Below are 12,967 nucleotides of genomic sequence, written 5' to 3' on the forward strand. Positions count from 1 at the left end.
CATCCACATCCACACAAACTGCAGTGGTCTATTTCTATGTGTGGTTGAGGCAGCTCACAATAGCACCCCCAAGTGGTTTGCGCAATCTCCCAGCGGCGCAGAGGAGGTCACGGCAGGCAAACAGCACATCCACCTCCTCAGCACAGAGAGGAATGTCTAATCCTACCGGCTCTGGAGCGTTACCTCCGACCCCGGAGAACAGACCAGCCAGAACCACTGCAGTAGTACTCAGGTGGTCTCAGCATTTCCTCTCTCTCTCTCTCTCTCTCTCTCTCTCTCTCTCTCTCTCTCTCTCTCTCTCTCTCTCTCTCTCTCTCTCTCTCTCTCTCTCTCTCTCTCTCTCTCTCTCTCTACCTCAATGACCAGTGGGGGGATGACTTTTCTAGATTTGGACGAGGACGTACACCTCACCAGGGGTGACCAATGATGTTGAGGTGGAAGTTAGAGCTTGTCCTTTATTTTTTATTTTTTTGGTTTGCGTTGCGTTGAGACCCCTGGGATTTGAGGTTTTGTTGAAGTGAACGGGAGGAGAGGAGAGGAGAGTTCTCTCCAGGCTTTTTCGCTGTGTCCCTTCCAGTGCCGTGGCTTTTGTTAAAGTGTTGGAGCCACGTGCATGCAGCATGGGCTTTGAGAGAGCTGAACAAGAGCGAAAGGGTGGGGAGGCAGGGAGGGAGGGAGGGAGGAGGAAGGGGCCAAGATGAGAGGAAAAGAAGAGGGGAGGAGAGAAGAAAGGGGAGGTGTGAACAAGGGATGAGGTTGGGGGAGTAGTAGGAGGAGGAGGAGGATGAAGAGGAGAGAGGCCTCTTAGGAGTGCAGGGTCGCGGCTGGGCATGTTGTGATCAGAGAGTGGGCTCCTCTGTTATTACTCTGTCTTTCACTCACTCCCTCACTCACACACATGCGTACACACTCACACTCACACACACACACACACACACACACACACACACATACATGCACGCACGCAAACACACAATTAATCTATCCGGAGCGCAGGCATGCACACAAGCACAAACAGGCAAACATGTGTGCGCACACACACACACCACAACCCCCCCCCCCCCGCCCCCCCTTTCCCCCACCCCTGCCACCCCCCCAGAGGGCTGCACTGTCCCTGCCTTGTCATCCCTCTTGTCCAATAATCCGCTCCCCAGGGAGAAGCAATCTGTTTTAGATTTGAAAGAGAAAGGGCCTTGCCTGTATCACGTACAATTAAGCAGCCGTCAGAAAGCATCGGCGTAAGGTTCGGGGGAGAAGTGCCGGCCCTGGGGGGTCTCCTCTTTCATCCACCGCCCCTCCAGAATGGAGATAATGGGGGAGCGAGGGAGGGAGGATGAATACAGAGACCTCACCCACTCTCCTCCTCACCCCCCCTCACCCCCCTCCACCCCGTTCAACAGCTCCTCTAATAGAAGACAGCATGCATTTGCTTCAGCTCCTCTGCCCCCTTTCTTCCCTTCTCCCCCGGAGCGGACAAACACATTCAGAGGCTGCCAGTGGTGGTGTCTCCCCCCCCCCCCCCCCCCTTCTTCTCTGGCCGTGTGTGTGTGTGTGTGTGTGTGTGTGTGTGTGTGTGTGTGTGTGTGTGTGTGTGTGCGTGCGTGCACGGTTGTGTGTGTGTGTGCGTGCGCGGTTGTGTGTGTGTGTGTGCGTGCGTGCGCGTGTGCGCGAGCGCTGTTAGCCTCTGGTCCTGCGGTCTGTTGACTAGAGCCTTTCTTTGCTCTGTGGATGCAGCTTTACTGCTTCCCTGAAGCTGTGGTTTACTTTGGAGCTGGATGGCTGTAAAACTCTCACTGGGTCCTGTTTGTCCTGCCAAGATCCAAGATGCAGAACGCTACCCCCCCAAACGTGTTGCTGTGCTGTGCTGCTTTCTTCACCGACGGTTACCCTGCCTTGACCGACATGTTAATTAGTGGCATAAAAGAGAAAAAAAAAATGGGTTAGGGTTAGAATCCAATCGTCACCCAGTCTCATAAAGACTTGATGTTTTAACGCAGTCGCCAGTTGATAAATAGTTAGTGGTGGGTGCAAATTATAGTTCTTTTTGGGATATGCCTCATATCGGCTTTTGAATGTTCCGAAGTGGCCATATATTGAGATCAGATGAGGGGGTAAGAGTGAGTGAGTGGTAAAGATCCACGATGCGGTTTATTCTTGTCTCTATGGGTCTCTTATTGGGTGCATTCTTTCAACCTGAGCCAGAGAAGAAGAGTGCAGGAATGTTGGCTTTTATCGGAATGACTTTTGGGAAAAGGTATACTTTTGTGCTTTGGTAGGAAGGCTCTCTTTGGGGGGGGGGGAAGACATTGGTTTTTAAATACAGTGTATTTAGGCAGGTGCTGGAGTCTTTGCCAGGAAAGATAAAGTTAATTGAATTACAAATGACGCTATCACACACGCCTCGGAAAGCCACACGCATTGAGCTCCAGGCCATGGAAAGGAGAGCACCCCAAGTACAAATTACAGGGTGTGTGTGAGCCTGTGTGTCTGACAGTCGCCTGTATGTGTGTGTGTGTGTGTGTGTGTGTGTATGAGCATGTCTGACTGCCTCTGTGCGTGGGGGCATATACTGTGTGTGTGTGTGTGTGTGTGCGTGTGTGTGTGTGTGTGCGTGCGTGAGGTGAAAGAGAGACGCACACACACACAGACAGACAAGCGTGGAGCGCAGCGAAGGGTACAGCGCAGATGCCATTGTGGACGCTCACATTTTTACGAGCGGTATCATGTGTTACTCTGTGGCAGTCATGGAAAAGTTTTGTTTATGGCGGCCAGGGTCACGGAGGCTGGTTCTCAGGGTCTGAGTGTGTGTCTGTGGTTTCCTGAGAATACGCCTGCACATGCTCCACATTCTGGGGGTGTAGCGTTTCGCGACAGGACAGAAGCATGCTCGCCAGGGGTTGCTGACTGAGCTGCTACCTTATCACCCCTCCGCCGTCTGGAATCCACATCCACAACACTCCCAGGACATTGTCAGCATTGTGTGTGTGTGTGAGTGTGTGTGTGTGTGTGTATGTCTGTGTGTGTGTGTGTGTGTGTATGTGTGTGTGTGTGTGTGTGTCTGAAATTCATGTGTGTGTGTGTGTGTGTCTGAAATTTGTGTGCGTATGTGTGTGTGTGTGTGTGTGTGTGTGTGTGTGTGTGTGTGTTGTATGTGTACAAAACACATGTGGCAAGGTGCATCTTGGCTGTCAAAGGGCATCAGTGCTCCAAATCCCCTCTTTTTTTTCCGGACTAAAATATGCTGTGAGACTCCAGCCAAAACAGACACTATCACAGCCTCCTCAACTGTCCTCGGTGTGAGCCAGCTCTCCTCTCCTCTCTCTCCTGACGTGGTGTGGCTTACACACGCTAACGTCTGTTGAGTGACACGTTAGTTAATCACAATTCACCTTAGGTTTCCAGCTCGGTCCCCGTTTTGCTCTTCTCAGAGTGTTATTGTCTAATCTAACAAAGTAGTGGAACACCTCCTTGTCATAAGGCCCTGTGTTTGGATTCAACTTGAGCCAGGGTGAACTCCTTTTTTGTGGTTTCTGTGGTGTAGCGAGGTGTTGCATTCACACCGCCATCCATTGAATTCGACTGTTTATTGAAGTGCGCGTGTACGTGCGTTCAAACGCAAACACACACACACACACACGCACACACACACACGCACACGTAAGTTCACAAACAAGCTCCAAATCCCTGCGCCATGTCAAAACAATTGGCCAGCCTTTTTAAACAAATCTGTAGAACAAGTGGTCCTTGAGGAGGCCCCATTAATCATTGCAGAGAATCTGTGTGGGTCATTAATTCTCTTAAACAGCAGAGTTGAGCAGAGTCTTTTTTTTTTTTTTTGCCTGTGTCAATGAATAACCTACCGTGTACACACACACACACACACACACACACACACACACCACACACGCACGCGCACACACAGAGAGAAAGCTACTATTCTTACTGCATCAATGACTCAACACCAGCCCTTCCCTAACCCAACAACACGTCCTCCTTTTTCTCTCGCCGTAAGAAAAGCCCCACGTACAACAAAGGGGATTTAAGTCTTAAGACTCGCAGCCCTGCCACACTTCTCAAGTCCGTGATCAGACAGAACACATTCCAGGATTATTGAAGTGGGTAAAATAGCAAGCGTTCACAAAAATGCTTCTGGCTCGCTCTCTCCCGCTCTCGCTCTCTTTCTCCGTGTGCCACCCGCGCTCGCTGATTTTCATGGAAAAGAAAAGGCAATCTCTTTATTCGTAACAATTACCTCAGTGGAAACCCATTGAAGCAATTTGCTTGTTCTTTTTTTGCGGTGCGGGAGTGATTTATCCGAGACATATTTGACATGTGGCGAAGAGACGGGGAAAGCCACCCAAGTGACTTGAGCAGTTTGATACGGTGATACAGTACTTTCCTAATAGAAGTGAGGAGATTGACAGGATGATCTGTGAGTACAGATGACTATATGAGTACTCTCAAGTTGATGTGTTTTCCAGTGGCATCTTTCACATCGTTTATTCTAGTTGACCGTCATCTTTCTTGTAATCCGTTTTTCAAACGTCTTTTGTCATAAATTCGTTTACGTACAAATATTAAAAATATAAGTATGAGCTTAGTGCATTGGCTTATGTAATAAGACCATAAACCCGACAGGCATTAAAACAAATAAAAGAAGCTTTTATGACGGTAGCGGAAACTATGTCATCATCATTACCGTTCAAATGTATATTTAATTTCTTCATACATATTTTACAGCAAGTGTTTGTCTGCTGTCTGTCCCATCAAACGCCACAAATCCTCCCCCATCGTTCCCTCCCTCTTTCAACTGGTGGGTCTGTTTTCCTACTTGTCTGGTTTACCCATTCTTATTAAAGGAGGAGCTTTCTGGAAGGTTCTCTTGAGTTTTTAAGAGCACCAGCCAGGCCCTCCCTAAGACTTAGCAGCTGACCAGCTATGCAGGAGCAGGGGACCAACCATACTGGGGGGCTTTAACCAGGGGGGCAGGGGGCAGGTGTAGCTGAGCCACTACTGTAGGTCCCCATTGATTGCCATGGGGACTTTGCCTGCATCTTGAAAACTCTCTCTCACACACACACACACACACAATCCCTCCCGCTAACGTACACAAACACCCACACACTTCCACACGCACATACACACACTCCCGCCCGCCCGCCCACTCACGTACACATCCACAAGAGTCCCGTCTCTGAAACAGCCCTCTTGTTGTGTGTGTTTTAATCATTTCCCTCTTAGCGTTCCCCCAAAGCCCCTCAGCGTTCCCAGCGGACCACCTGGTGGCCCGGGCTGTCCGGCTTTGAAGTCTGTAGGAGGAGGATTAATTTAATTATATATTTACATGCATCCATAATTAATGACAGGGGTCTGGCAGGCTTGGCACTACAAAGGGTCTCTCTTGGTCTCTCCTTCTCAGGGCCACGGGCGAAGGGCTTTCACTCCGGGGCCAGCGAGTCCACAGTCAGGTTCCTCTGAACCTGACGACTTTCTCCTTTTTAACTCAACAACAGCCCAATACGTCGGAGCACTGACTGAGATCACAACCTCGGTCGAAGTACTGTTCTGTAATCATGCCTCAAGATATCTGAAAAAAAAGAAGAAAAAAAAAAAAAGAGATGGAAAAACACTGCCAAATACCCTTTTGTGGAAGTCTTCCGATGATTTCCACAGAAGCATTTTGAAATGAAAGTGAGAAGTGTCAGTAGTTGCTTCTCTCCACCCGTCTTGACTGGGATGGAAACATAATAACCACATTATGGTTATATAACATATTATTATAACTAATCAACTCTGAGGCAGAAGACCCTGAAATCCGCCCCTAGATATTTGACCTTTACTGTGTTTTCTAGGTTCTGGATGTGCTGGACAAAAGTGTGTGTGTGTGTGTGTGTGTGTGTGTGTGTGTGTGTGTGTGTGTGTTTATGTCAGTGTGTGTGGTGGGACAGAGTTCTCCTTCAGTGTGGGATGCAGGCGGGTCTTGGCGGGCACAGCGCTCTGCCCCTTGGGCTGCAGGGCACTCTGGGACGTGACACAGGCTCTCTCAGTGTGTCGGGGCCTGTGGCAGCCGTCCAGACAAATTCCCGGATTAGAGAAACATTTGGAGAAAAAAAACTTCAATATTAATCTTATTCGGCTCCATAATCATTTTTCCCCTCAGAAATCACGGGGGAGTAATCAGCATGCACTGAAATATGGGAGCGATCCCAGGCAAAAATCAAGATACCCCCCCCCCCCCCCCTTCTCTCTCTCTCGCCATACACTTCTCTCTCTCCTTTCTCTCGCATTCCCTTTCTCATTCTGTCTCTGTCTTTTGTATTATTTTCTCTCTCTGCTCCCACACATTTCCCAGTATATCCCCCACTTCTCTCACTTTCTCCTCGGCACTCTCTCCCTCTCTCTCCTCTCCCTCTTCTCTCTTTTTTTCCAAGGTGGATCTTTCTCTTTTCTACACAGCCCATCTCTCTTAGGTAGGGATGCTCCGATTTATCGGCCACCGATTTAAATCGGCCGATTTCACTCAAAATGACTCGATCGGTGATCGGCAAAAATGGCCGATCGCAAAAACCTTTTTTTTTTTTTTTTTTTTTTTTCCTGGGGAAGACAGATAACTGAACAGAAAACATAGGAGGACGTAACAGTATGTAAACCATGAAGGCCACGTTTATGATGTCTTTTATACAGCCATATCGACTGACTTGGGCTTCAGGCCCTAACTGGGTGATAGGCCAGACCTTTACTATGCCATAACAATGGGTCTGCGTTTGCTTGGTGCCTAATGGATCAAAACTTTTGTCTAAAAAGCAAAAAATATGTAGGCTATCCAGTCAGTAGGCCTACAGTTATGTATTTTTAAAAAAATCGGTATCGGTATCGGTTGATCTTGAGGAAAAAAAATCGGTGATCGGTATCGGCCCCAAAAATCCAGATCGGAGCATCCCTACTCTTAGGGGCTGATGTCAAGTTGGCAGAGTTGGAGCTGCATAGGGAGAGCTATGCTGTGTCCTGTGGTATATACACTACATCACCTTACACTCTCTATAGCACACAGACTTGTAACTACGCCATCAGTCTCTCTGATTCCCCCTCACCTCTCCATTGTCCCTCTCTGACTGGGCTGGTATGGGGATGGACTGAGCAGAGAAAGAGGGGAGTGGGGGGGGGAACGAGGGGGAGAAAGAGAGGGGGGATTTGAGATGCTTTAAAATGGCCATTGTCCCTAATGACCAGGCCTTTTTTTTATGAATGACTGGTTTACTTTAGGGGGCCACAGCATCTGGTTTGGGTTTGACCACCATCTTTTAGGAACCTAGAGCCTCGTAGGAGGTTGAAGAATTTCTAATGACCTGCAGTTTGCTTTTCAGGGAAACTTGAGGATCTGAAACAAATCAATCAGTCTTTTTTTTTTTTTTTTTTACACAGACATTCCTTTGGCATCTCCTTTTTTATTCCTCCATTGTTTTCCCACTTAGAATAATGACTGATACATGGACGAGACTGTGCTGACTGAGCAAGCGGGGACTGAACCGAGCCACAAGCAATCTGCATGCTGTGTGCTCCAGCTGTGGTTGCAAAAGGAATGCCCCATCCAATCAGATGCTGAGATCTAGAACCCATACGCCACAGGGCTTGTAACTGTTCCCTCCACCTTCACCACTACTCCTCTCGTGCTTGTTTCCCCTGGAAAGCTCCCCCCCCTCTTCACCCCTGTGTGTGGGTAGCGCCAGGTGGCTGAGGTTAGGCTAAACTAGCCACCATCAAAGCCACATTACCACGCGGGTCAGGGCACGGTCAGGGTGCAGGAGGGTGTGTGGTTAGAGGCCCTCACCGCAAGTCAGGACCGGGACCCGCCCTGCGCTTGCTGGGCTCCACAGCCCTCCCATGCCTCCCATGTCTCCATTGTCTATGGTGGTACTGCTCACAAACCACAGCTGTGGAGCAAAAAACATGAAGAATGGAACTTGGAGCTGGATGACTTTGCAATAGACGGGGGGTTTAGTTGTGGGAATGTTTTGGGGTTGTTTTTTTGTAAAAGGGGTAAAAAAAGAAAGAAAGAAGAAAGAAAGACATTACAATCATGAAAGTAAAGATTAGCATGGTGTTGAGGTGAGCTAAAGGTCCCTTGTGTGTTGATGGCCATTAATCTGAAAATTGCACATTTTTTACCTCTGGCAGCTGTGTGTCGGACCAAGGAGTCCATAGTGCCCTTTTTGTTTGGTTCCTTTGAACCCCGCCCCCCCCCTCTCTCTCTCTCTCCTCCCCCCCCCGGGCCCTTTTCTTTCCTCCGTCCGTCCCCAATATTATTCCCCCATCAGCTTAGCCATGATGAGTACAGTAAAGCCTAATTTAAAGGGTCATTAGCATTTAATCCTCCAAAACAATGAGGAAACAGAAGCAATATGCTCTGTAGTATTTCGGAACAACAAGAGGCCTTTATGTCCAGAGCAGAGATGTATAGGCGTCTGTTCTAGGAGACTGTTGTGGAGAGAGATAATGGGTTTGGCCTCCTACCCTGGGCGAGGGCCTGTCTGGTTGGCCTCACAAAGGCTTCTCATAGGGTCATGTGTCCGTTTCTAGTTCTAACGCACAGGTTAAGAGGTTAAGGGGGTGGGGGAGTGCAATTCAATTGAAAAACATGATTGGAAATTCTTGACTTCTCCTTGATGAAGATACAGTGGCCTATACCTTTTCTTTATTTGCCAAGAAGCCACCCTGATGCTAATTCCCAAATGAGGGTATATTAAATAACAGTATTCTCGTCAACTATTTCCTCAGGTTTGAACACATCCTAGAGGTTGTGATAATCTGCGCTACAGGGTAACTCTCTATTGTTACCGAGTCTGCCTGAAGGCTTTGACTCTGGTTAGCACACCATGTACTGCTTTCTAAACCCTGTATACAAAACAAGCGGCTTTTTAGTGTCACAATGTGTTAGATCAAGCATATGTTTGCTAATGTGTTCGCTCTCTAAAGGACAATGATCTTCTTGATGATAACCGTCAGTGATTAAAGCAGTAGCTTGGATGCTCCTTTCAAGTCTCGAGAGCTGTAGAATGAAAGTCCCCAGGCCAAAGTGTCTGTAGAGGACACAGTGTCTGTGTTTAGGTTATGAATACATCATCTACACGTCTACTTGAATGTTCTGGTCTAGGCCTCTATCTTTTCTAAACCAGTCACAGTCTGACACTGTCTTTTCAGCCATACAGTCCCGTGTCAGGTCTGCGTCTGCTGTCGTGCTGGTTAGAGAGAGACAGGCAGCGGGTGCCGTTCCAGAGTTGGTATCTGTGCTTCAGAACGCCACGGTCCATAGCATTCCTGACTGGCATATTCATTACAGACTTTGGAAACTGGGCTGTTGGGCTAAGGCCATAGCCTTAGGTCAAAATGGCTGCCCTTAACCCACTCTGATAAGATGTGGTTTCATGGAAAACATTCCCCCCCTCACACACATTAGTTTCCCCATTTGGAAAATTGAGAGGGAATGACTAGATATAGGCCCTAAAGGCATGTCCATTGTGTCCTCCTTTAGGTGTTTGTTATAGTAAAAGTCGGTTTCCTTGGCTTTTCCAGTGTGAATGGCGTATTGTGTGGCTGGACACTGCCAGTCGGACACTCTGCCATCCAGCCTGCTATACAAACACCAGCCACTAATCTCCACATACCAGCTCAGCTCTTAGCCAGGGAGCTCTCCCTCCGACGGCTTTGTTTCCCATCTCTCATGGTAATGCCGGAATGTCAGGGGGAAAAACCGGGCCTTTAAACAGACAAGTCAGGGATCGGAATCTCGTTGGCGCAGGTCATAGGGCAGAGGGGAGAGGCAGTCATGGGTTTTGTTTTTTGTGAGTGGGCATCTTTTGTTAGGGCTTCACTTGAGTGTTTTATAGAGCCGTCGATAGAGCCGGACACATTTCTGGACACATTGCAATTTCGGGTCGGAGAAATCCAACTTGAGGATGCAACTCATGCTCTGGGAAAAGTAAACGTAGCAAAGTGAATCAGGTGAAATTGAGTTTAGGGAAAGGTTAGCGAGGGCAGCTACCTCCGTACATCACATGATCCTATTTTTATGCCATTGTATTTCCAGTGGTTCTAAGAATGTCCCTATTCAGGTCATGGGAAGCTAACCACGTTAGCGCTGCGGAGGTTAGCGGCAGATCGCACAATGAAACCTTTTATATATTTTCCATTCCTTAGGTCACATGTCAAGGCCATTGGGAGGAATCATTGGCGTGTCAAATTGAACGTGCATTGGATGCTAACATTAGACGGGCCCTTCTGAGTGGGCCCTTTTGAGAGGCAGTAGGGTTGGTCCAATCTGCCATTGATTCAGTGATGGTGTGAGCAGTGAGTGTGCCCAATCATTTTTATTCAGGCTGGCAGTGCTCTGTATGTGTATGTGTGTGTGTGTGTGTGTGTGTGTGTGTGTGTGTGTGTGTGTGTGTATGTGTGTGTGTGTGTGAGGGGTCTCTGCACTCTGCCACCCCGTGCTGGAGGGGGTTTGTCCAAACAGCGCCAGTGTTTGTACAACGCTGTCAGGATGACTGGGCAGGCTGGCCCGGACACTGCCTGTCTGAAATACTCTCCAAAAAAGCTCTTAATGCTCCATGTAAGAGCCTGCTTATCTCTAGCACCATCTCAATGGGGGTAAGGCCACGGAAGGAGAACGTCGCGACCAAAGCAGCTGTCTTAAACATGCTTTTCCTCACTCAACTCCCCCCAAACATGGGGGGAGGGGGGGTTGTGTTTATTTTTTCAACTATAAACATCATTCGGTGGTGTTCTTAACATCCGTTTTGACAGGTCCTCATTCTGCTTGACGAATCACAGCGTGGGTACAGGTGTTGTGAGTTTGGCTGATGTATGGTCTCCAGTGACGGGTGTTTTGGACAGACTTAGGTGAGCCGTGAGGAAATCTCAGGAGCAGGTTGTGGTGATGGGCTTGTTCTCGCTGCCTTCTGCTCCGATATTACCAGTCCCCCTGGGCCCACATGCCCGTTGGCCATGACCGTCCATCATCGCTCCCTTTTAGGGCCACGTCCCAATACTTTCACACAGCTTTCTTACCTCCTCATCGCCTCCCAGTTATCAACATTGATCGGATAAGACCATAATGATATGTAATAATAAAAAAAACACTGATAATAATGTAACACCTTGAAGGGAAAAGCTCAAGAAAGATTTTCGGAACATAGCCTTCAACGCCCGTTCTTCACTTTCGACTCCTTGGGAGAAGGTCCTAGCAGTGGCTTTGGAATGGGCCCCTGCTTGCTCATGTGGAGAGCAGAAGCGGGGATGCTCAGCGGGGTTTCGACAGGCTCAGGTGTGGTAGACCCGCCATTTTGTTCCACCTCATTAATTCACAATAGAGACCAGTATGGTGCCACTCAGCAAGATGGCTGCCATACGGTGCCTTGTCACCAGAGGAGATGATGGAGCAGCTATGACCGTGTCATGGTCTGCCTTCCCGCCGACAGGCAACACTGTCATCTCTATTGTCACTGGAAGAGCTCTCTCTCCCCATTTTTTTTTTTTGCAATAAATCCCTCCATGTAAAGTTATATAAGTGTCAGTAGACCATGTGTCAATGTTTTGGTGAAGGTTCAAAAGATCCTGTCGTTGTAAATGGAGACATATGTCAATGAATAGCCTGTGGTTATTTAGATATTTATGACGAGCAGTGACATTGAGAACTTGTTGACAGTCCAGGACTCCAGTGAAAGAGAGACAGAGACAGGGTCTAGGATGACACAGTGTAAATCTGTGATTGGCGACAGTGGCATGGGGTTAATGTAGCGGAACCTCCCTCCCTCTGTCCTCCCCCTCTGTGTCCCCGTCCCCCCCGCGGTAGTTCCTTACTCCCCACCGCCTCTCCGTCACGCTTGACTCACCCGGGGGGCCTCCTGAGTGGCGGGTGAAGAGAGGGCTGCGATTGGCCCAGAGGGGTGCATGGGGGCGGGTGTTTGAGCATAGGCGACCAATAGCCTGGTCTTCTTCTGCCAGCCCCCAGAGGCAGAGGTGGGCAGTTGGAGTTGACGTGCAGTGGAGTATTCTCTCATTGGGGAAAGGAGACGCACAGGCCCAGCAGACTGACTGGGCTTCCAGTGGAATAGGAGGAGAGAAAGAACAGAATGAAACTTGATTGAATTCGTCCAGGTGAGAGATGCTATACTCTAGATCTCGTTCATCTGTAGTTTTCGATTTAGATCAAAGTTGATCAGAATTTGCCAGGGCTCTGTGTTTGTCAGTTTCGTCTAGGAGACTTGGGGCCGGTTTCACAAACAAGGCTTAAACCTAATCCTGGACTAAAAAGCATCATCAATGGAGATTTTACATCGAAAGTATGATTCAGTCTAGGACTAGGCTTAAGCCATGTCTGGGAAAACCGGCCCTTGATGTTTTTTTGGGGGCTAATCTTTGTTTTTGGATGGATAATAATTCAGTCAGCACTCAGCACATGTTGGAACTGTTAGTGATGTTTTTCCTAGTGGAATTTAAGTGGTCGACTCAAGATAGTCCTTTTGGTTTTCTCTGGTGATGGATATATGGTTGTGTTGATTTTTGAGCAGATGTACCCCCGGCTTCTCGGAAGTAAATATGCTTAAATGTTCTGTTGGGAATCTGGGATGATCGTTTACTGTATTTCTCAGAAAGAATGGACTTTTTTTTTACTACTACTTTGAAGAGCCCCCTTCCTCTCCCGTGTACGCCCGTTTCTCTGTCTTGCTCTTTCTCTCCCTCTCTCCCTCTCTCTGTGTCCTCTACGTCTTACTGTCTCTTTCTCACACATGCATATCGACAACAGTGTTAACCAGAAAACGTTGCGTCTCTCATCCTAACAACTCCTCTCTCCTCTCTCTCTCTCTCTCTCTCTCTCTCCTCAGACTCCTCTTCAGCTGTGAGAGCTCCAGTGGTGTGAGTGAGCGGGCCAATCCCTCCATCCCTCCCCTCCCCTCCGTGATCAGGCACC

The 12,967-nt window shown here is 48.4% G+C and overlaps 1 protein-coding gene across 1 annotated transcript in view; it reads left to right on the forward strand.

Annotated features, from left to right (window-relative positions):
• Window positions 1-11,915, forward strand: part of cUnh8orf34 (chromosome Un C8orf34 homolog) — a gene marked incomplete at both ends in the record, with an annotated part of 151,245 nt that extends 139,330 nt beyond the window's left edge. Inside the window, one exon of the mRNA XM_080543604.1 lies at window positions 11,849-11,915. Within this exon, the coding sequence (XP_080399730.1) occupies window positions 11,849-11,915 (67 nt within the window). The remainder of the gene's footprint in view (window positions 1-11,848) is intronic.
• Between the last annotated feature and the right edge of the window lie 1,052 nt (window positions 11,916-12,967).

The sequence above is a fragment of the Nansenia antarctica genome, assembly GCF_963989245.1.
Source record: "Nansenia antarctica genome assembly, chromosome: 12".
Classification (NCBI taxonomy): domain Eukaryota; kingdom Metazoa; phylum Chordata; class Actinopteri; order Argentiniformes; family Microstomatidae; genus Nansenia; species Nansenia antarctica.